At 39.4% G+C, this 24,309-nt stretch overlaps 1 protein-coding gene across 1 annotated transcript in view; it reads right to left on the reverse strand.

Moving 5' to 3' along the window:
* LOC140191671 (soluble guanylate cyclase 88E-like) overlaps positions 1-24,309 on the reverse strand; it is a 193,070-nt gene that overhangs the window by 32,129 nt on the left and 136,632 nt on the right. Inside the window, 2 exon segments of the mRNA XM_072249293.1 lie at positions 3,671-3,805; positions 5,553-5,692. Coding sequence (XP_072105394.1) covers positions 3,671-3,805; positions 5,553-5,692 — 275 coding nt within the window.

Consider the following 24,309-nt stretch of genomic DNA (forward strand, 5'->3'; position numbering starts at 1 on the left):
GACCTTTCCAGTTCACCTACCTCTCAAACTGGTCCATTAATGATGCCATAGCCTTAGCCCTCCCCACCATCCTGTCCCACCTGAAAAACTATGTCTCAGATGCCAGGATGTTGTTCATTGACTTCAGCTTGGCATTTACCATGATCATCCCTGAGAGGCTGGTGGGTATTGGGACTCAACACCCCTCTCTGTAACTGGATCTTGGCCTTCTTGACGGAGAGACCCCAGTCAGTCTGAGTTGGCAACAACATCTCAAGCTCCATCACGTTGAACACTGATGCCCCCTCCCCCCCAAGGGTTGTGTTCACCCTGCTGACTCACAACTGCTCTGCCAGATCCAACTCAAACCACATCATCGAGTTCACTGATGGTACAACAGTGGTTGGCCCCATCAGCAACAATGATGAGTCAGCAGACAGAGAGAAGGTAGAGAGGCTTGTCAAATGGTGTGAGGACAACAACCTGAGTTTCAACGTGGAGAGGACAAAAGAGCTGATTGTGGACTTCAGGAAGGCACAGGTCGGCCACTCTCCATTGAACATCAATGGCTCTGGCGTGGAGAGAGTGAAGAGCACAAAGTTCCTTGGTGTGCATATAACGGATTACCTAACCTGGACCCACAACACCTCCTCGCTAGTCAAGAAAGCACAACAGCAGCATCTACACTTTCAGAGAAGACTGAGGCGTGCAAGACTCCCTGTCCCCATTCTAACAACTTTCTACAGGTCTATCATTGAGAGTATCCAGTCTGACTGCATCACTGTGCGGTACGGAAGCTGCAAGGCATCGGACTGCGACATCCTACAGAGGACAGTAAAAACCACCGAGAGGACCATCAGGGTCTCCCTCCCCCACTATTGGTGATATTTACTGGGAGTGCTGTATGTGAAGGGCCCAAAGCATTGTTGAAGATCCCTACCACCCATCCCACAATCTCTTTGACTCACGGCCGTCAGAAAGGAGGTACAGGAGCATCAGGACTAGGATTGTCAGACTGAGTAACAGGTTTATCCCCTAGGCTGTGAGACTAATGAATACCCTTCCACCATCGATGTCTCATCACCAGGTCAGTGAGCTGTTTACCCGTTTACTTGTGCTGTGCACTACATGCATTTTGAATTATATTTTACTGACTTATTTGTGGTAATATTTTGCTTTATGCGTTGTGTGTGATATATGTTGTGTGGGTATACTGTGGCCTGGTGGAATGCTGTTTCATTTGGTTGTAAATATGTACAGCCAGATGACAATAACCTTGAACTTGAGGTGTTTTTTAAAACTCTGTCTGCCATTTCACTGACCAGAACTGTAATTGATCTATATCATGCTGTATCTTTTAATGACCTTCTTCACTGTCTGCAACGCCACCAGATTTTGTGTCATCAGCAAATTTACTAACCCACCCATCTACATTTTCATCCAAGCCATTTATATATAAACAACAGAGGCCCCAGCGCTGATGTGGTGCTGAGCCTTTATAAGGCATTGGTTAGACTACACTTGGAGTGTTGTGAGCAGCTTTACGCTCCATATCTAAGAAAGGATATGCTAACATTGGAGAGGGTCCAGAGGAGGTTTGAGCCTCTGGCTTGTACTTGTTGGAGTTTAGAAGAATGAGGGGATCCCATTGAAACCTATCAAATATCGAAAGGCCTTGGTAAAGTGGATGTGTGGAGGATATTTTCAATAGTGGGGGAATCTAGGACCAGTGGGCAGAGCTTCAGAATAGGACACCCCTTTAGAACAGAGATGGAGGAATTTCTTTAGCCAGAGGGTGGAGAATCTGTGAAATTCACTGCCACAGACAGCTGTAGACCCCAAGCTATTTGGTATATTTAAAGTGGAGGTTGAAAGGTTCTTGATTAGTCAGGGCATCTAAGGTTACGGGGAGAAGGCAGGAGAATTGGGTTGAGGGGGGAAAATAAATGAGCTGGGATTGAATGGTGGAATAAACTCGATGGACTGAATGACCTATTTCTGCTGTTATGTCTTACCACCAATTGTTTGTTTGTTTGTTTGTTTATTTATTTATTGAGATCTAGCAGTGAATACGTTCTTCCGGCCCCTTGAGCTGTGCCACTCAGCAGTCCCCCAGTTTTAGTCCTAGCATAATTACGGGACAGTTTACAATGACCTGTTAACCTAGCAACCCGTATACCCTTCAAATGTGGGAGGAACCCAGAGCGCCCAGAGATCACGGGGAGAATGTACAAACTGTGGCAGGAATTGAACCCGGGTCACTGGTACTGTAAAGCATTGTGCTAATCACTGTGCTACCTGAATTATGATCCCTGCAGGACTCCGTTGGTCACAGACCTCTAGCCAGAATAACATCCCTCCAACACTACCCTCTGTCTTCCACGAGCAAGCTAGTTCTGCATTTAAACTACCAGGTCAATGTCGATCCCATGCATCCTAATCTCCTGGATAAGCCTACCATGGTGGATTTTATCAACCGCCTTGCTAAGATCCTTGTAGATAACATCTACTGCCCTACCCCTACCAATCATCTATGTCACCTCCTCAAAAGACTCAAACAACTTTGTAAGACATGACCTGCTCCATTCAAGGTTGTGATGACTGTCCGTAATTAGTCCATGTTCTTCCTGTTATGAGTAAATCATATCCGTAAGAATTCTCTCCAAGAGCTTCTCTATCACTGATGTGAGGCTCCCTGGCCCATAACATCATGGATTATCCACATTGCCCTTCTTAAAGAATGGAACAACATTAGCCGCTCTCCAGTCATCCATGACCTAGTAAGGATACAAAGATTTTTGTTAAAGCCTCAGCAATCTCTTCTCTTGTCTCTCAAAAATTTGGGACAGATCCCATTAGGCCCTGGGGATTTATTCACCATAATGCTCTTCAAGAGATGCAATACTATCTCCTTCTTGATCTCAAAATGCCCTAGCATATTGGAATGCCACACCATGATCTAAGTAACCTCCATATGCCCTTCTCCTTCGTCAACGCTGACCCAAACTGAAAATCAGAAAATTGCAGATGCTGAAAATAGGAAATAAAACCAGAAAATGTTGGAAACACTCTGTAGAGAGTCAGAGTTAACCTTTAAAAGGTTCATTTATTATCAAAGTATGTATGCTATATACAACTCTGAGATTTATCTTCTCCAGATAGCCATGAAACAAAGAAAACCATGGAAGTCACTCAAAGGAAAAAACATCAAATCCCCCCACCGCACAACAAAAAAAATCATGCAAACGGCAATATCAACCTCCCCCCGACGTAAAAAAAACAAATTGTGCGAATGGCATGAATATCAAACCCCAAACCCCCCCACTTGTACAAATAAAAAACACTAGCAAATTGCACCAAATGGCAACAAGAAAGAACAGGCAAAAACAGGATAGAATGCAGCCCAATCCATAAATCGCAGAACTTCAGTAACATCCTCCGACAGCAACAAGGGAGGGAGAGAGTCCACTCAGAGGCAGGGCAGTGAGCGACAGGCCGTCACACACAGATATCTGTCAGGTCAGACTTTCTGCTTTTATTTCACTGCTGTACTATTACTCAGACATGTTTCTATGAGTTTTTGAATTTTACTCAGGCCTTTTGGACACTGAGCTACATTAGTATTAATCATTTGCAGTCATTCACGTCATTGCTGTCACTCAGCGTCTCCAGGTGAACTGGTCTCACTTACCTCATGGTAACATGTGAGTAATCACCCACCAACTGTTCTGACAGCACCTCCACGTGAATATCTGTGTCATAGAACTGCTTCCCCATCTGTCGCAGCTGTCCCATGGCATAGTGAAGGTATCCTTTCCGTTTACTCCTGTCCGCAAGCAGAAAGCACCCGGGATCAACATTAAATCACATCACCCAAGATGACTCTAACGATCCCAATCCATTCTGAAAGGTATTACACCCTCTTGAAAGATCAGTTCCCCATCAGGGAAGTTCAGTCCTCAAGCCGACACTGCCAAGTGGTTATTCAACAAGGAAAGTTGAACTTCATCACCTTGAAATGTTCACCTCTGCAGAGACAATGGCAGACTTCTCGCCCACCACAAATCTCCGCTTTATTCCTAAATATTCCCAGTAAACACAAACCTAATAATTAAAGATTTAACATTATCAAATAAATCAGCATAAACATGTCATTTATAGAAGAGTTTTACGGACTTAAATTCTCTTCTTCTACACCGCAAAGTGTTACCAAAGATCATTCTGAAAGGTCTGCTCCAATTCTTTAAACTCAACCTCCCTCCTAACACAGATATTTTCACTCCATTTATCACTTACTAAAGTACGTTGAAAATTTCACTCAAACTTCCCTCCCTCTTTTTTTCCCTAACCCTCTCCCCACCAGCTCTGCCTGCTTCCTTACCAATTCTCCCCGCGCCTCCCCACCACTCATCTCTCTGCCTCCCACTGGAGAAGCTGTTGATGCGGTTAGTGAACTTTCAGAAAGGTGTATTAACATTTAAAGTGCACAGTAATGCAATGAATTTGTTTAGGAAGTCTGTGACCAGTGTCCCAGGGATCGGTGTAGGGTTCCAGCCATTTTTTGCCGGTGGGGGGAGAGGGGATTGTTGCTTGCTGCCCCTTACCTGTGGGAGGGAGGAGAGGGGAGCTGGTGGGGGTTTTGGGGTTCTAACATTTAACTGTCATTCATTCTTTGGGGCACTCCTCTGTTTTCATGGATGTTTGTGAAGAAAAAGCATTTCAGGATGTATATTATATACATTTCTCTGACATTAAATTGTACCTTTGAATCCTTTGATTTACAACATACATCAGTAGTTTGGACAAGATGATCAAGTATGATATATTCAAGTTTGCTGATGATAAAAAGAGGGTTGGCAGTAGGGGTTATGGTCAAAGAAATGAAAAGAGAGTATTGTTTAAATGTGGTGAGTTTGAAAGGTATTGGTAACCAGGGGAATCTGGGTGCCCTTGTATGTGAACCATCAAAAGCAATGAGGAAGGCACACAGTATGTTGACCTATTTCCTCAAGGTCTGCTTCTGCTGAGAGTCTGACAGCATTCTGCTAAAGGGCAAAGATGGCCCTTCAGTATCCCAGCTATGTTCTCCACCCCATGCCTGGATCCCCCTCTTTTCTCAAAGAATTCTCCAACATTCACCACTCTCCAGCTCCTCTGTGCCCCACAGCAAAACTTCTTCACTTAGCTTCTGTATGGGGATCATTCCCAGCATCCTCCCAACCAATGGGCACCCTCTGACCCTATCAGAACTGACCTTTCACCCCAGCACACTGACCTTATTGTACTGATCCTTGACCCCCGTACCATCTGACCTAACTGGCACTGACCTTTGACCAGAGCACCCTCTGACCATATTGATACTGATCCTTGACCCCAGCGCTCACTGACCCTTCATCCACATCTTTTCCCAGAGGGTAAACGTCACTCTTTGCACTCTGAAGTTCCCTGAGCTTTGCTCCCCCTCCCTGCCACACCACCACATGCCCCACCGCTCCCTGATTTCCCTCCCTGGCCCACTGCTCCCTGATATCCCTCACTGCCCCACAACCTGCCTGTGCCTTGGTTTCTATTACCTGTAGTGCAGTGTAACTCCTGTAGCCGACTCTTCCTGGCAGAAGAATGTTGGAGGCTGCACCTTAGGATAACTGAAGCGAAGGTACTCGTGTAGATTGTCCAAGCCATTCACAAAGTCTCGCACGTGTCTACCCAGGACCTAGGAGGGAGGTGAGGCGTACACATTATGAGATAAACATCTGGGATGTGCGTATCAGAGGACTGTATCTGAGCACTGATCTCTGCCCTAGCACTTATCACCAACATATCATTCTCTGTAACAACAGGATCCTACCACCAAGCACATCTTTTTCCTTCTCACCCCTCCCCTAACTCTGCTTTCTATGCGACTCCATTGTCCATTTGTCCCTCTCCACTGATTGCCATCCTGGCACTTATCCTGCAAGCTACTCCTCCTCCCTCACCACCATTCAGGCCCTAAACAGTCCTTCACCTGAGAGTCTGCCAGGTATTCCCGATGCGGCCTCCTCTACATCAGTGAGACCCAACGTAGTTTGGGGGACAGCTTCGTCAAGCACTTTCATCCGCCACAAAAGGATGGATTTCCCAGTGGCCAGCCATTTCAATTCTACTTCCCATTCTTATTCTGACATCTTCAGCCCTCTACCTTTTCCACCAATCACCTCCCAGCTTCTTACTTCATCTGTTCTTCCCCCACCCACCCCCTTCCCCCTCACGTGGTCTCATCTAACACCTACCAGCTTCTCTTCTTTCCGCTCTCCCCACATTTTTATTCTTGGATTTTCCCCGCTTCCTTTCCAGAACTGATGAAGGAACTTGGCCCAAAATGTCAACTGTAGCAGGAGAAAACAGCTCCAATGGTTGAGTTCCTCCAGCACTTTTTATGTTGCCCAAGATTTCCAGCATCTTATGTTTAGGGTTTCCTTAACTCTAAGATGCTGGAAATCTTGGGCATTTCCAATGCTTGGTTTGTCTGCAATTTGGAAAGTTTTCCTGGCACATCCATGCCTGAGTCATCAATAAAAAACACCCAGACATCCCAGTACTTATCCACAGGGAGCAACACTGTCTATCATCCGACACATCTCTGCTTTCTCCTTTCTGCCATGAAAGTCCTTCAGGATACAAACACTTTCAGACCTTGGGTGGAAAAGTGAGAGAGAGAGCCCAGAGAGTCAGTGACAGGACGGAAATAGAGCCCCTAGCACTGTGGCCAATAGGAGTCTGAAAGCTTGGGGAAAGCCCGTGGAGTCTGCAGGCAGCTATTAACACAGGAGAGGCACAGGACAGTGGAGGACAGCAGGAGAAAGTGGGTTGAGTGACACGGGGAAAGCTCAGAGTGCATTACTGTTAAATCCTTGGGGAATTGAATATTAAAGCTGGGGGGGTCTGTATCAGTGATATAATTGAATACTAAAGCTGGGGGGTCTGTATCAATGATATAATTGAATACTAAAGCTGGGGGGTCTGTATCAATAATATAATTGAATACTAAAGCTGGGGGGGTCTATATCAGTGATATAATTGAATACTAAAGCTGGGGGGGCTCTGTATCAATGATATAATTGAATACTAAAGCTGGGGGGGTCTGTATCAAAGTTATAATTGAATACTAAAGCTGGGGGGTCTGTATCAATGATATAATTGAATACTAAAGCTGGGGGGGTCTGTATCAATGATATAATTGAATACTAAAGCTGGGGAGTCTGTATCAATGATATAATTGAATACTAAAGCTGGGGGGTCTGTATCAATGATATAATTGAATATTAAAGCTGGAGGGTCTATATCAGTGATATAATTGAATACTAAAGCTGGGGGGGCTCTGTATCAATGATATAATTGAATACTAAAGCTGGGGGGGTCTGTATCAAAGTTATAATTGAATACTAAAGCTGGGGGGTCTGTATCAGTGATATAATTGAATACTAAAGCTGGGGGGGCTCTGTATCAATGATATAATGGAATACTAAAGCTGGGGGGGTCTGTATCAATGATATAATTGAATACTAAAGCTGGGGGGTCTGTATCAATGATATAATTGAATACTAAAGCTGGGGGGGTCTGTATCAATGATATAATTGAATACTAAAGCTGGGGGGGTCTGTATCAATGATATAATTGAATACTAAAGCTGGGGGGTCTGTATCAATGATATAATTGAATACTAAAGCTGGGGGGGTCTGATATCAATGATATAATTGAATATTAAAGCTGGGGGGGTCTATATCAGTGATATAATAGAATACTAAAGCTGGGGGGGGGCTCTGTATCAATGATATAATTGAATACTAAAGCTGGGGGGGGTCTGTATCAATGTTATAATTGAATACTAAAGCTGGGGGGTCTGTATCAGTTATATAATTAAATACTAAAGCTGGGGGGGCTCTGTATCAATGATATAATTGAATACTAAAGCTGGGGGGGGTCTGTATCAATGATATAATTGAATACTAAAGCTGGGGGGGTCTGTATCAATGATATAATTGAATACTAAAGCTGGGGGGTCTGTATCAATGATATAATTGAATACTAAAGCTGGGGGGTGGTCTGTATCAATGATATAATTGAATACTAAAGCTGGGGGGGTCTGAATCAATGATATAATTGAATACTAAAGCTGGGGAGTCTGTATCAATGATATAATTGAATACTAAAGCTGGGGGGTCTGTATCAATGATATAATTGAATATTAAAGCTGGGGGGGTCTATATCAGTGATATAATTGAATACTAAAGCTGGGGGGCTCTGTATCAATGATATAAATGAATACTAAAGCTGGGGGGGGTCTGTATCAATGTTATAATTGAATACTAAAGCTGGGGGGTCTGTATCAGTGATATAATTGAATACTAAAGCTGGGAGGGCTCTGTATCAATGATATAATGGAATACTAAAGCTGGGGGGGTCTGTATCAATGATATAATTGAATACAAAAGCTGGGGGGTCTGTATCAATGATATAATTGAATACTAAAGCTGGAGGGGCTCTGTATCAATGATATAATTGAATACTAAAGCTGGGGGGTCTGTATCAATGATATAATTGAATACTGAAGCTGGGGGGTCTGTATCAATGATATAATTGAATACTAAAGCTGGGGGTCTGTATCAATGATATAATTGAATACTAAAGCTGGGGGGTCTGTATCAATGATATAATTGAATACTAAAGCTGGGGGTCTGTATCAATGTTATAATTGAATACTAAAGCTGGGGGGTCTGTATCAGTGATATAATTGAATACTAAAGCTGGGGGGGCTCTGTATCAATGATATAATGGAATACTAAAGCTGGGGGGGTCTGTATCAATGATATAATTGAATACTAAAGCTGGGGGGTCTGTATCAATGATATAATTGAATACTAAAGCTGGGGGGGTCTGTATCAATGATATAATTGAATACTAAAGCTGGGGGGGTCTGTATCAATGATATAATTGAATACTAAAGCTGGGGGGTCTGTATCAATGATATAATTGAATACTAAAGCTGGGGGGGGTCTGTATCAATGATATAATTGAATATTAAAGCTGGGGGGGGTCTATATCAGTGATATAATTGAATACTAAAGCTGGGGGGCTCTGTATCAACGATATAATTGAATACTAAAGCTGGGGGGGTCTGTATCAATGTTATAATTGAATACTAAAGCTGGGGGGTCTGTATCAGTGATATAATTGAATACTAAAGCTGGGGGGGCTCTGTATCAATGATATAATTGAATACTAAAGCTGGGGGGGAGTCTGTATCAATGATATAATTGAATACTAAAGCTGGGGAGTCTGTATCAATGATATAATTGAATACTAAAGCTGGGGGGTCTGTATCAATGATATAATTGAATATTAAAGCTGGAGGGTCTATATCAGTGATATAATTGAATACTAAAGCTGGGGGGGCTCTGTATCAATGATATAATTGAATACTAAAGCTGGGGGGGTCTGTATCAAAGTTATAATTGAATACTAAAGCTGGGGGGTCTGTATCAGTGATATAATTGAATACTAAAGCTGGGGGGGCTCTGTATCAATGATATAATGGAATACTAAAGCTGGGGGGGTCTGTATCAATGATATAATTGAATACTAAAGCTGGGGGGTCTGTATCAATGATATAATTGAATACTAAAGCTGGGGGGTCTGTATCAATGATATAATTGAATACTAAAGCTGGGGGGGTCTGTATCAATGATATAATTGAATACTAAAGCTGGGGGGTCTGTATCAATGATATAATTGAATACTAAAGCTGGGGGGGTCTGATATCAATGATATAATTGAATATTAAAGCTGGGGGGGTCTATATCAGTGATATAATAGAATACTAAAGCTGGGGGGGGCTCTGTATCAATGATATAATTGAATACTAAAGCTGGGGGGGGTCTGTATCAATGTTATAATTGAATACTAAAGCTGGGGGGTCTGTATCAGTTATATAATTAAATACTAAAGCTGGGGGGGCTCTGTATCAATGATATAATTGAATACTAAAGCTGGGGGGGGTCTGTATCAATGATATAATTGAATACTAAAGCTGGGGGGGTCTGTATCAATGATATAATTGAATACTAAAGCTGGGGGGTCTGTATCAATGATATAATTGAATACTAAAGCTGGGGGGTGGTCTGTATCAATGATATAATTGAATACTAAAGCTGGGGGGGTCTGAATCAATGATATAATTGAATACTAAAGCTGGGGAGTCTGTATCAATGATATAATTGAATACTAAAGCTGGGGGGTCTGTATCAATGATATAATTGAATATTAAAGCTGGGGGGGTCTATATCAGTGATATAATTGAATACTAAAGCTGGGGGGCTCTGTATCAATGATATAAATGAATACTAAAGCTGGGGGGGGTCTGTATCAATGTTATAATTGAATACTAAAGCTGGGGGGTCTGTATCAGTGATATAATTGAATACTAAAGCTGGGAGGGCTCTGTATCAATGATATAATGGAATACTAAAGCTGGGGGGGTCTGTATCAATGATATAATTGAATACAAAAGCTGGGGGGTCTGTATCAATGATATAATTGAATACTAAAGCTGGAGGGGCTCTGTATCAATGATATAATTGAATACTAAAGCTGGGGGGTCTGTATCAATGATATAATTGAATACTGAAGCTGGGGGGTCTGTATCAATGATATAATTGAATACTAAAGCTGGGGGTCTGTATCAATGATATAATTGAATACTAAAGCTGGGGGGTCTGTATCAATGATATAATTGAATACTAAAGCTGGGGGTCTGTATCAATGTTATAATTGAATACTAAAGCTGGGGGGTCTGTATCAGTGATATAATTGAATACTAAAGCTGGGGGGGCTCTGTATCAATGATATAATGGAATACTAAAGCTGGGGGGGTCTGTATCAATGATATAATTGAATACTAAAGCTGGGGGGTCTGTATCAATGATATAATTGAATACTAAAGCTGGGGGGGTCTGTATCAATGATATAATTGAATACTAAAGCTGGGGGGGTCTGTATCAATGATATAATTGAATACTAAAGCTGGGGGGTCTGTATCAATGATATAATTGAATACTAAAGCTGGGGGGGGTCTGTATCAATGATATAATTGAATATTAAAGCTGGGGGGGGTCTATATCAGTGATATAATTGAATACTAAAGCTGGGGGGCTCTGTATCAACGATATAATTGAATACTAAAGCTGGGGGGGTCTGTATCAATGTTATAATTGAATACTAAAGCTGGGGGGTCTGTATCAGTGATATAATTGAATACTAAAGCTGGGGGGGCTCTGTATCAATGATATAATTGAATACTAAAGCTGGGGGGGAGTCTGTATCAATGATATAATTGAATACTAAAGCTGGGGGGTCTGTATCAATGATATAATTGAATACTAAAGCTGGAGGGGGTCTGTATCAATAATATAATTGAATACTAAAGCTGGGGGGTCTGTATCAATGATATAATTGAATACTAAAGCTGGGGGGTCTGTATCAATGATATAATTGAATATTAAAGCTGGGGGGTCTGTATCAATGATATAATTGAATACTAAAGCTGGGGGGGCTCTGTATCAATGATATAATGGAATACTAAAGCTGGGGGTGTCTGTATCAATGATATAATTGAATACTAAAGCGGGGGGTTCTGTATCAATGATATAATTGAATACTAAAGCTGGGAGGGTCTGTATCAATGATATAATTGAATATTAAAGCTGGGGGGGTCTATATCAGTGATATAATTGAATACTAAAGTTGGGGGGCTCTGTATCAATGATATAATTGAATACTAAAGCTGGGGGGGTCTGTATCAATGTTATAATTGAATACTAAAGCTGGGGGGTCTGTATCAGTGATATAATTGAATACTAAAGCTGGGGGGGCTCTGTATCAATAATATAATTGAATACTAAAGCTGGGGGGGTCTGTATCAATGATATAATTGAATACTAAAGCTGGGGGGGGTCTGTATCAATGATATAATTGAATACTAAAGCTGGGGGGTCTGTATCAATGATATAATTGAATACTAAAGCTGGGGGGTCTGTATCAATGATATAATGGAATACTAAAGCTGGGGGGGTCTGTATCAATGATATAATTGAATACTAAAGCTGGGGGGTCTGTATCAATGATACAATTAAATACTAAAGCTGGGGGGTCTGTATCAATGATATAATTGAATATTAAAGCTGGGGGGGTCTATATCAGTGATATAATTGAATACTAAAGCTGGGGGGGGTCTGTATCAATGTTATAATTGAATACTAAAGCTGGGGGGTCTGTATCAGTGATATAATTGAATACTAAAGCTGGGGGGGCTCTGTATCAATGATATAATGGAATACTAAAGCTGGGGGGGTCTGTATCAATGATATAATTGAATACTAAAGCTGGGGGGGGTCTGTATCAATGATATAATTAAATACTAAAGCTGGGGGGTCTGTATCAATGATATAATTGAATACTAAAGCTGGGGGGGTCTGTATCAATGATATAATTGAATACTAAAGCTGGGGGGTCTGTATCAATGATATAATTGAATACTAAAGCTGGGGGGTCTGTATCAATGATATAATTGAATACTAAAGCTGGGGGGGTCTGTATCAGTGATATAATTGAATACTAAAGCTGGGGGGAGTCTGTATCAATGATATAATTGAATACTAAAGCTGGGGGGTCTGTATCAATGATATAATTGAATACTAAAGCTGGGGGTCTGTATCAATGATATAATTGAATACTAAAGCTGGGGGGTCTGTATCAATGATATAATTGAATACTAAAGCTGGGGGGGGGTCTGTATCAATGATATAATTGAATACTAAAGCTGGGGTGTCTGTATCAATGATATAATTGAATACTAAAGCTGGGGGTCCGTATCAATGATATAATTGAATACTAAAGCTGGGGGGGTCTGTATCAATGATATAATTGAATACTAAAGCTGGGGGGTCTGTATCAATAATATAATTGAATACTAAAGCTGGGGGATCTGTATCAGTGATATAATTGAATAGTAAAGCTGGGGGGTCTGTATCAATGATATAATTGAATACTAAAGCTGGGGGGGTCTGTATCAATGATATAATTGAATACTAAAGCTGGGGGTTCTTTATCAACGATATAATTGAATATTAAAGCTGGGGGGGTCTATATCAGTGATATAATTGAATACTAAAGCTGGGGGGGCTCTGTATCAATGATATAATTGAATACTAAAGCTGGGGGGGGTCTGTATCAATGTTATAATTGAATACTAAAGCTGGGGGGTCTGTATCAGTGATATAATTGAATACTAAAGCTGGGGGGGCTCTGTATCAATGATATAATGGAATACTAAAGCTGGGGGGGTCTGTATCAATGATATAATTGAATACTAAAGCTGGGGGGGGTCTGTATCAATGATATAATTGAATACTAAAGCTGGGGGGTCTGTATCAATGATATAATTGAATACTAAAGCTGGGGGAGTCTGTATCAATGATATAATTGAATACTAAAGCTGGAGGGGGTCTGTATCAATGATATAATTGAATACTAAAGCTGGGGGGGTCTGTATCAATGATATAATTGAATACTAAAGCTGGGGGGTCTGTATCAATGATATAATTGAATATTAAAGCTGGGGGGTCTGTATCAATGATATAATTGAATACTAAAGCTGGGGGGGCTCTGTATCAATGATATAATGGAATACTAAAGCTGGGGGTGTCTGTATCAATGATATAATTGAATACTAAAGCGGGGGGTTCTGTATCAATGATATAATTGAATACTAAAGCTGGGAGGGTCTGTATCAATGATATAATTGAATATTAAAGCTGGGGGGGTCTATATCAGTGATATAATTGAATACTAAAGTTGGGGGGCTCTGTATCAATGATATAATTGAATACTAAAGCTGGGGGGGGTCTGTATCAATGTTATAATTGAATACTAAAGCTGGGGGGTCTGTATCAGTGATATAATTGAATACTAAAGCTGGGGGGCTCTGTATCAATAATATAATTGAATACTAAAGCTGGGGGGGTCTGTATCAATGATATAATTGAATACTAAAGCTGGGGGGGGTCTGTATCAATGATATAATTGAATACTAAAGCTGGGGGGTCTGTATCAATGATATAATTGAATACTAAAGCTGGGGGGTCTGTATCAATGATATAATGGAATACTAAAGCTGGGGGGGTCTGTATCAATGATATAATTGAATACTAAAGCTGGGAGGTCTGTATCAATGATACAATTAAATACTAAAGCTGGGGGGTCTGTATCAATGATATAATTGAATATTAAAGCTGGGGGGGTCTATATCAGTGATATAATTGAATACTAAAGCTGGGGGGGGTCTGTATCAATGTTATAATTGAATACTAAAGCTGGGGGGTCTGTATCAGTGATATAATTGGATACTAAAGCTGGGGGGGCTCTGTATCAATGATATAATGGAATACTAAAGCTGGGGGGGTCTGTATCAATGATATAATTGAATACTAAAGCTGGGGGGGTCTGTATCAATGATATAATTAAATACTAAAGCTGGGGGGTCTGTATCAATGATATAATTGAATACTAAAGCTGGGGGGGTCTGTATCAATGATATAATTGAATACTAAAGCTGGGGGGTCTGTATCAATGATATAATTGAATACTAAGCTGGGGGGTCTGTATCAATGATATAATTGAATATTAAAGCTGGGGGGGTCTGTATCAGTGATATAATTGAATACAAAAGTGGAGGGTCTGTATCAATGATATAATTGAATACTAAAGCTGGGGGGGTCTGTATCAGTGATATACTTGAATACTAAAGCTGGGGAGAGTCTGTATCAATGATATAATTGAATACTAAAGCTGGGGGGTCTGTATCAATGATATAATTGAATACTAAAGCTGGGGGTCTGTATCAATGATATAATTGAATACTAAAGCTGGGGGTCTGTATCAATGATATAATTGAATACTAAAGCTGGGGGGGGTCTGTATCAATGATATAATTGAATACTAAAGCTGGGGTGTCTGTATCAATGATATAATTGAATACTAAAGCTGGGGGTCCGTATCAATGATATAATTGAATACTAAAGCTGGGGGGGTCTGTATCAATGATATAATTGAATACTAAAGCTGGGGGGGGTCTGTATCAATGTTATAATTGAATACTAAAGCTGGGGGGTCTGTATCAGTGATATAATTGAATACTAAAGCTGTGGGGGCTCTGTATCAATGATATAATGGAATACTAAAGCTGGGGGGGTCTGTATCAATGATATAATTGAATACTAAAGCTGGGGGGGGTCTGTATCAATGATATAATTGAATACTAAAGCTGGGGGGTCTGTAGCAATGATATAATTGAATACTAAAGCTGGGGGAGTCTGTATCAATGATATAATTGAATACTAAAGCTGGGGGGTCTGTATCAATGATATAATTGAATACTAAAGATGGGGGGTCTGTATCAATGATATAATTGAATATTAAAGCTGGGGGGGGTCTGTATCAGTGATATAATTGAATACAAAAGTGGAGGGTCTGTATCAATGATATAATTGAATACTAAAGCTGGGGGGGTCTGTATCAGTGATATAATTGAATACTAAAGCTGGGGGGGAGTCTGTATCAATGATATAATTGAATACTACAGCTGGGGGGTCTGTATCAATGATATAATTGAATACTAAAGCTGGAGGGGGTCTGTATCAATGATATAATTGAATGCTAAAGCTGGGGGGTCTGTATCAATGATATAATTGAATACTAAAGCTGGGGGTCTGTATCAATGATATAGTTGAATACTAAAGCTGGGGGGGGGTCTGTATCAATGATATAATTGAATACTAAAGCTGGGGTGTCTGTATCAAAGATATAATTGAATACTAAAGCTGGGGGTCTGTATCAATGATATAATTGAATACTAAAGCTGGGGGGGTCTGTATCAATGATATAATTGAATACTAAAGCTGGGGGGTCTGTATCAATAATATAATTGAATACTAAAGCTGGGGGATCTGTATCAGTGATATAATTGAATACTAAAGCTGGGTGGTCTGTATCAATGATATAATTGAATACTAAAGCTGGGGGGGTCTGTATCAATGATATAATTGAATACTAAAGCTGCGGGGTCTGTATCAATGATATAATTGAATACTAAAGCTGGGGGGGGGTCTGTATCAATGATATAATTGAATACTAAAGCTGGGGTGTCTGTATCAAAGATATAATTGAATACTAAAGCTGGGGGTCTGTATCAATGATATAATTGAATACTAAAGCTGGGGGGGGTCTGTATCAATGATATAATTGAATACTAAAGCTGGGGGGTCTGTATCAATAATATAATTGAATACTAAAGCTGGGGGATCTGTATCAGTGATATAATTGAATACTAAAGCTGGGTGGTCTGTATCAATGACATAATTGAATACTAAAGCTGGGGGGGTTTGTATCAATGATATAATTGAATACTAAAGCTGGGGGCTCTGTATCAATGATATAATTGAATACTAAAGCTGGGGGGTCTGTATCAATGATATAATTGAATACTAAAGCTGGAGGGGCTCTGTATCAATGATATAATTGAATACTAAAGCTGGGGGGTCTGTATCAATGATATAATTGAATACTAAAGCTGGGGGGTCTGTATCAATGATATAATTGAATACTAAAGCTGGGGGGTCTGTATCAATGATATAATTGAATACTAAAGCTGGGGGGGCTCTGTATCAATGATATAATCGAATACTAAAGCTGGGGGGGTCTGTATCAATGATATAATTGAATACTAAAGCTGGGGGGGTCTGTATCAGTGATATAATTGAATACTAAAGCTGGGGGGGAGTCTGTATCAATGATATAATTGAATACTAAAGCTGGGGGGTCTGTATCAATGATATAATTGAATACTAAAGCTGGAGGGGGTCTGTATCAATGATATAATTGAATGCTAAAGCTGAGGGGTCTGTATCAATGATATAATTGAATACTAAAGCTGGGGGGGTCTGTATCAATGATATAATTGAATACTAAAGCTGGGGGGTCTGTATCAATGATATAATTGAATACTAAAGCTGGGGGGGGGTCTGTATCAATGATATAATTGAATACTAAAGCTGGGGTGTCTGTATCAATGATATAATTGAATACTAAAGCTGGGGGTCTGCATCAATGATATAATTGAATACTAAAGCTGGGGGCTCTGTATCAATGATATAATTGAATACTAAAGCTGGGGGGTCTGTATCAATGATATAATTGAATACTAAAGCTGGAGGGGCTCTGTATCAATGATATAATTGAATACTAAAGCTGGGGGGTCTGTATCAATGATATAATTGAATACTAAAGCTGGAGGGGCTCTGTATCAATGATATAATTGAATACTAAAGCTGGGCGGTCTGTATCAATGATATAATTGAATACTAAAGCTGGGGGGTCTGTATCAATGATATAATTGAATACTAAAGCTGGGGGGTCTGTATCAATGATATAATTGAATACTAAAGCTGGGGGGGCTCTGTATCAATGATATAATGGAATACTAAAGCTGGGGGGGTCTGTATCAATGATATAATTGAATACTAAAGCTGGGGGGGTCTGTATCAGTGATATAATTGAATACTAAAGCTGGGGGGGAGTCTGTATCAATGATATAATTGAATACTAAAGCTGGGGGGTCTGTATCAATGATATAATTGAATACTAAAGCTGGAGGGGGTCTGTATCAATGATATAATTGAATGCTAAAGCTGAGGGGTCTGTATCAATGATATAATTGAATACTAAAGCTGGGGGGGTCTGTATCAATGATATAATTGAATACTAAAGCTGGGGGGTCTGTATCAATGATATAATTGAATACTAAAGCTGGGGGGGGGTCTGTATCAATGATATAATTGAATACTAAAGCTGGGGTGTCTGTATCAATGATATAATTGAATACTAAAGCTGGGGGTCTGCATCAATGATATAATTGAATACTAAAGCTGGGGGGGTCTGTATCAATGATATAATTGAATACTAAAGCTGGGGGGTCTGTATCAATAATATAATTGAATACTAAAGCTGGGGGATCTGTATCAGTGATATAATTGAATACTAAAGCTGGGGGGTCTGTATCAATGATATAATTGAATACTAAAGCTGGGGGGGTCTGTATCAATGATATAATTGAATACTAAAGCTGGGGGCTCTGTATCAATGATATAATTGAATACTAAAGCTGGGGGGTCTGTATCAATGATATAATTGAATACTAAAGCTGGAGGGGCTCTGTATCAATGATATAATTGAATACTAAAGCTGGGGGGTCTGTATCAATGATATAATTGAATACTAAAGCTGGGGGGGTCTGTATCAATGATATAATTGAATACTAAAGCTGGGGGGGGTCTGTATCAATGTTATAATTGAATACTAAAGCTGGGGGGTCTGTATCAGTGATATAATTGAATACTAAAGCTGGGGGGGCTCTGTATCAATGATATAATGGAATACTAAAGCTGGGGGGGTCTGTATCAATGATATAATTGAATACTAAAGCTGGGGGGGGTCTGTATCAATGATATAATTGAATACTAAAGCTGGGGGGTCTGTAGCAATGATATAATTGAATACTAAAGCTGGGGAGTCTGTATCAATGATATAATTGAATACTAAAGCTGGGGGGTCTGTATCAATGATATAATTGAATACTAAAGATGGGGGGTCTGTATCAATGATATAATTGAATATTAAAGCTGGGGGGGGTCTGTATCAGTGATATAATTGAATACAAAAGTGGAGGGTCTGTATCAATGATATAATTGAATACTAAAGCTGGGGGGGTCTGTATCAGTGATATAATTGAATACTAAAGCTGGGGGGGAGTCTGTATCAATGATATAATTGAATACTACAGCTGGGGGGTCTGTATCAATGATATAATTGAATACTAAAGCTGGAGGGGGTCTGTATCAATGATATAATTGAATGCTAAAGCTGGGGGGTCTGTATCAATGATATAATTGAATACTAAAGCTGGGGGTCTGTATCAATGATATAGTTGAATACTAAAGCTGGGGGGGGGTCTGTATCAATGATATAATTGAATACTAAAGCTGGGGTGTCTGTATCAAAGATATAATTGAATACTAAAGCTGGGGGTCTGTATCAATGATATAATTGAATACTAAAGCTGGGGGGGGTCTGTATCAATGATATAATTGAATACTAAAGCTGGGGGGTCTGTATCAATAATATAATTGAATACTAAAGCTGGGGGATCTGTATCAGTGATATAATTGAATACTAAAGCTGGGTGGTCTGTATCAATGATATAATTGAATACTAAAGCTGGGGGGGTCTGTATCAATGATATAATTGAATACTAAAGCTGCGGGGTCTGTATCAATGATATAATTGAATACTAAAGCTGGGGGGGGGTCTGTATCAATGATATAATTGAATACTAAAGCTGGGGTGTCTGTATCAAAGATATAATTGAATACTAAAGCTGGGGGTCTGTATCAATGATATAATTGAATACTAAAGCTGGGGGGGTCTGTATCAATGATATAATTGAATACTAAAGCTGGGGGGTCTGTATCAATAATATAATTGAATACTAAAGCTGGGGGATCTGTATCAGTGATATAATTGAATACTAAAGCTGGGTGGTCTGTATCAATGACATAATTGAATACTAAAGCTGGGGGGGTTTGTATCAATGATATAATTGAATACTAAAGCTGGGGGCTCTGTATCAATGATATAATTGAATACTAAAGCTGGGGGGTCTGTATCAATGATATAATTGAATACTAAAGCTGGGGGGGTCTGTATCAATGATATAATTGAATACTAAAGCTGGGGGGTCTGTATCAATGATATAATTGAATACTAAAGCTGGGGGGGGTCTGTATCAATGATATAATTGAATACTAAAGCTGGGGTGTCTGTATCAATGATATAATTGAATACTAAAGCTGGGGGTCTGCATCAATGATATAATTGAATACTAAAGCTGGGGGCTCTGTATCAATGATATAATTGAATACTAAAGCTGGGGGGTCTGTATCAATGATATAATTGAATACTAAAGCTGGAGGGGCTCTGTATCAATGATATAATTGAATACTAAAGCTGGGGGGTCTGTATCAATGATATAATTGAATACTAAAGCTGGAGGGGCTCTGTATCAATGATATAATTGAATACTAAAGCTGGCGGTCTGTATCAATGATATAATTGAATACTAAAGCTGGGGGGTCTGTATCAATGATATAATTGAATACTAAAGCTGGGGGGTCTGTATCAATGATATAATTGAATACTAAAGCTGGGGGGGCTCTGTATCAATGATATAATGGAATACTAAAGCTGGGGGGTCTGTATCAATGATATAATTGAATACTAAAGCTGGGGGGTCTGTATCAGTGATATAATTGAATACTAAAGCTGGGGGGGAGTCTGTATCAATGATATAATTGAATACTAAAGCTGGGGGGTCTGTATCAATGATATAATTGAATACTAAAGCTGGAGGGGGTCTGTATCAATGATATAATTGAATGCTAAAGCTGAGGGGTCTGTATCAATGATATAATTGAATACTAAAGCTGGGGGGGTCTGTATCAATGATATAAATTGAATACTAAAGCTGGGGGGGTCTGTATCAATGATATAATTGAATACTAAAGCTGGGGGGGGTCTGTATCAATGATATAATTGAATACTAAAGCTGGGGTGTCTGTATCAATGATATAATTGAATACTAAAGCTGGGGGTCTGCATCAATGATATAATTGAATACTAAAGCTGGGGGGGTCTGTATCAATGATATAATTGAATACTAAAGCTGGGGGGTCTGTATCAATAATATAATTGAATACTAAAGCTGGGGGATCTGTATCAGTGATATAATTGAATACTAAAGCTGGGGGGTCTGTATCAATGATATAATTGAATACTAAAGCTGGGGGGGTCTGTATCCAATGATATAATTGAATACTAAAGCTGGGGGGCTCTGTATCAATGATATAATTGAATACTAAAGCTGGGGGTCTGTATCAATGATATAATTGAATACTAAAGCTGGAGGGGCTCTGTATCAATGATATAATTGAATACTAAAGCTGGGGGTCTGTATCAATGATATAATTGAATACTAAAGCTGGGGGGGTCTGTATCAATGATATAATTGAATACTAAAGCTGGGAGGGCTCTGTATCAATGATATAATGGAATACTAAAGCTGGGGGGGTCTGTATCAATGATATAATTGAATACTAAAGCTGGGGGGTCTGTATCAGTGATATAATTGAATACTAAACCTGGGGGGGCTCTGTATCAATGATATAATGGAATACTAAAGCTGGGGGGTCTGTATCAATGATATAATTGAATACTAAAGCTGGAGGGGTCTGTATCAATGATATAATTGAATGCTAAAGCTGAGGGGTCTGTATCAATGATATAATTGAATACTAAAGCTGGGGGGGTCTGTATCAATGATATAATTGAATACTAAGCTGGGGGGTCTGTATCAATGATATAATTGAATACTAAAGCTGGGGGGGGGTCTGTATCAATGATATAATTGAATACTAAAGCTGGGGTGTCTGTATCAATGATATAATTGAATACTAAAGCTGGGGGTCTGCATCAATGATATAATTGAATACTAAAGCTGGGGGGGTCTGTATCAATGATATAATTGAATACTAAAGCTGGGGGGTCTGTATCAATAATATAATGAATACTAAAGCTGGGGGATCTGTATCAGTGATATAATTGAATACTAAAGCTGGGGGGTCTGTATCAATGATATAATTGAATACTAAAGCTGGGAGGGTCTGTATCAATGATATAATTGAATACTAAAGCTGGGGGCTCTGTATCAATGATATAATTGAATACTAAAGCTGGGGGGTCTGTATCAATGATATAATTGAATACTAAAGCTGGAGGGGCTCTGTATCAATGATATAATTGAATACTAAAGCTGGGGGGTCTGTATCAATGATATAATTGAATACTAAAGCTGGGGGGTCTGTATCAATGATATAATTGAATACCTAAAGCTGGGAGGGCTCTGTATCAATGATATAATGGAATACTAAAGCTGGGGGGTCTGTATCAATGATATAATTGAATACTAAAGCTGGGGGGTCTGTATCAGTGATATAATTGAATACTAAACCTGGGGGGGCTCTGTATCAATGATATAATGGAATACTAAAGCTGGGGGCGTCTGTATGAATGATATAATTGAATACTAAATCTGGGGGGGTCTATATCAGTGATATAATTGAATACTAAAGCTGGGGGGGGGCTCTGTATCAATGATATAATTGAATATTAAAGCTGGGGGGGTCTGTATCAGTGATATAATTGAATACAAAAGTGGAGGGTCTGTATCAATGATATAATTGAATACTAAAGCTGGGGGGGTCTGTATCAGTGATATAATTGAATACTAAGCTGGGGGGAGTCTGTATCAATGATATAATTGAATACTAAAGCTGGGGGGGTCTGTATCAATGATATAATTGAATACTAAAGCTGGGGGTCTGTATCAATGATATAGTTGAATACTAAAGCTGGGGGGGTCTGTATCAATGATATAATTGAATACTAAAGCTGGGGGGTCTGTATCAATGATATAATTGAATACTAAAGCTGGGGGGGGGTCTGTATCAATGATATAATTGAATACTAAAGCTGGAGGGGGTCTGTATCAATGATATAATTGAATGCTAAAGCTGAGGGGTCTGTATCAATGATATAATTGAATACTAAAGCTGGGGGGGTCTGTATCAATGATATAATTGAATACTAAAGCTGGGGGGTCTGTATCAATGATATAATTGAATACTAAAGCTGGGGGGGGGTCTGTATCAATGATATAATTGAATACTAAAGCTGGGGTGTCTGTATCAATGATATAATTGAATACTAAAGCTGGGGGTCTGCATCAATGATATAATTGAATACTAAAGCTGGGGGGGTCTGTATCAATGATATAATTGAATACTAAAGCTGGGGGGTCTGTATCAATAATATAATTGAATACTAAAGCTGGGGGATCTGTATCAGTGATATAATTGAATACTAAAGCTGGGGGGTCTGTATCAATGATATAATTGAATACTAAAGCTGGGGGGGTCTGTATCAATGATATAATTGAATACTAAAGCTGGGGGCTCTGTATCAATGATATAATTGAATACTAAAGCTGGGGGGTCTGTATCAATGATATAATTGAATACTAAAGCTGGAGGGGCTCTGTATCAATGATATAATTGAATACTAAAGCTGGGGGGTCTGTATCAATGATATAATTGAATACTAAAGCTGGGGGGTCTGTATCAATGATATAATTGAATACTAAAGCTGGGAGGGCTCTGTATCAATGATATAATGGAATACTAAAGCTGGGGGGGTCTGTATCAATGATATAATTGAATACTAAAGCTGGGGGATCTGTATCAGTGATATAATTGAATACTAAACCTGGGGGGGCTCTGTATCAATGATATAATGGAATACTAAAGCTGGGGGCGTCTGTATCAATGATATAATTGAATACTAAATCTGGGGGGGGTCTATATCAGTGATATAATTGAATACTAAAGCTGGGGGGGGCTCTGTATCAATGATATAATTGAATATTAAAGCTGGGGGGGTCTGTATCAGTGATATAATTGAATACAAAAGTGGAGGGTCTGTATCAATGATATAATTGAATACTAAAGCTGGGGGGGTCTGTATCAGTGATATAATTGAATACTAAAGCTGGGGGGAGTCTGTATCAATGATATAATTGAATACTAAAGCTGGGGGGTCTGTATCAATGATATAATTGAATACTAAAGCTGGGGGTCTGTATCAATGATATAGTTGAATACTAAAGCTGGGGGGGTCTGTATCAATGATATAATTGAATACTAAAGCTGGGGGGTCTGTATCAATGATATAATTGAATACTAAAGCTGGGGGGGGGGTCTGTATCAATGATATAATTGAATACTAAAGCTGGGGTGTCTGTATCAATGATATAATTGAATACTAAAGCTGGGGGTCCGTATCAATGATATAATTGAATACTAAAGCTGGGGGGGTCTGTATCAATGATATAATTGAATACTAAAGCTGGGGGGTCTGTATCAATAATATAATTGAATACTAAAGCTGGGGGATCTGTATCAGTGATATAATTGAATACTAAAGCTGGGGGGTCTGTATCAATGATATAATTGAATACTAAAGCTGGGGGGGTCTGTATCAATGATATAATTGAATACTAAAGCTGGGGGT

The sequence above is a fragment of the Mobula birostris genome, chromosome X (assembly GCF_030028105.1).
Source record: "Mobula birostris isolate sMobBir1 chromosome X, sMobBir1.hap1, whole genome shotgun sequence".
Lineage (NCBI taxonomy): Eukaryota > Metazoa > Chordata > Chondrichthyes > Myliobatiformes > Myliobatidae > Mobula > Mobula birostris.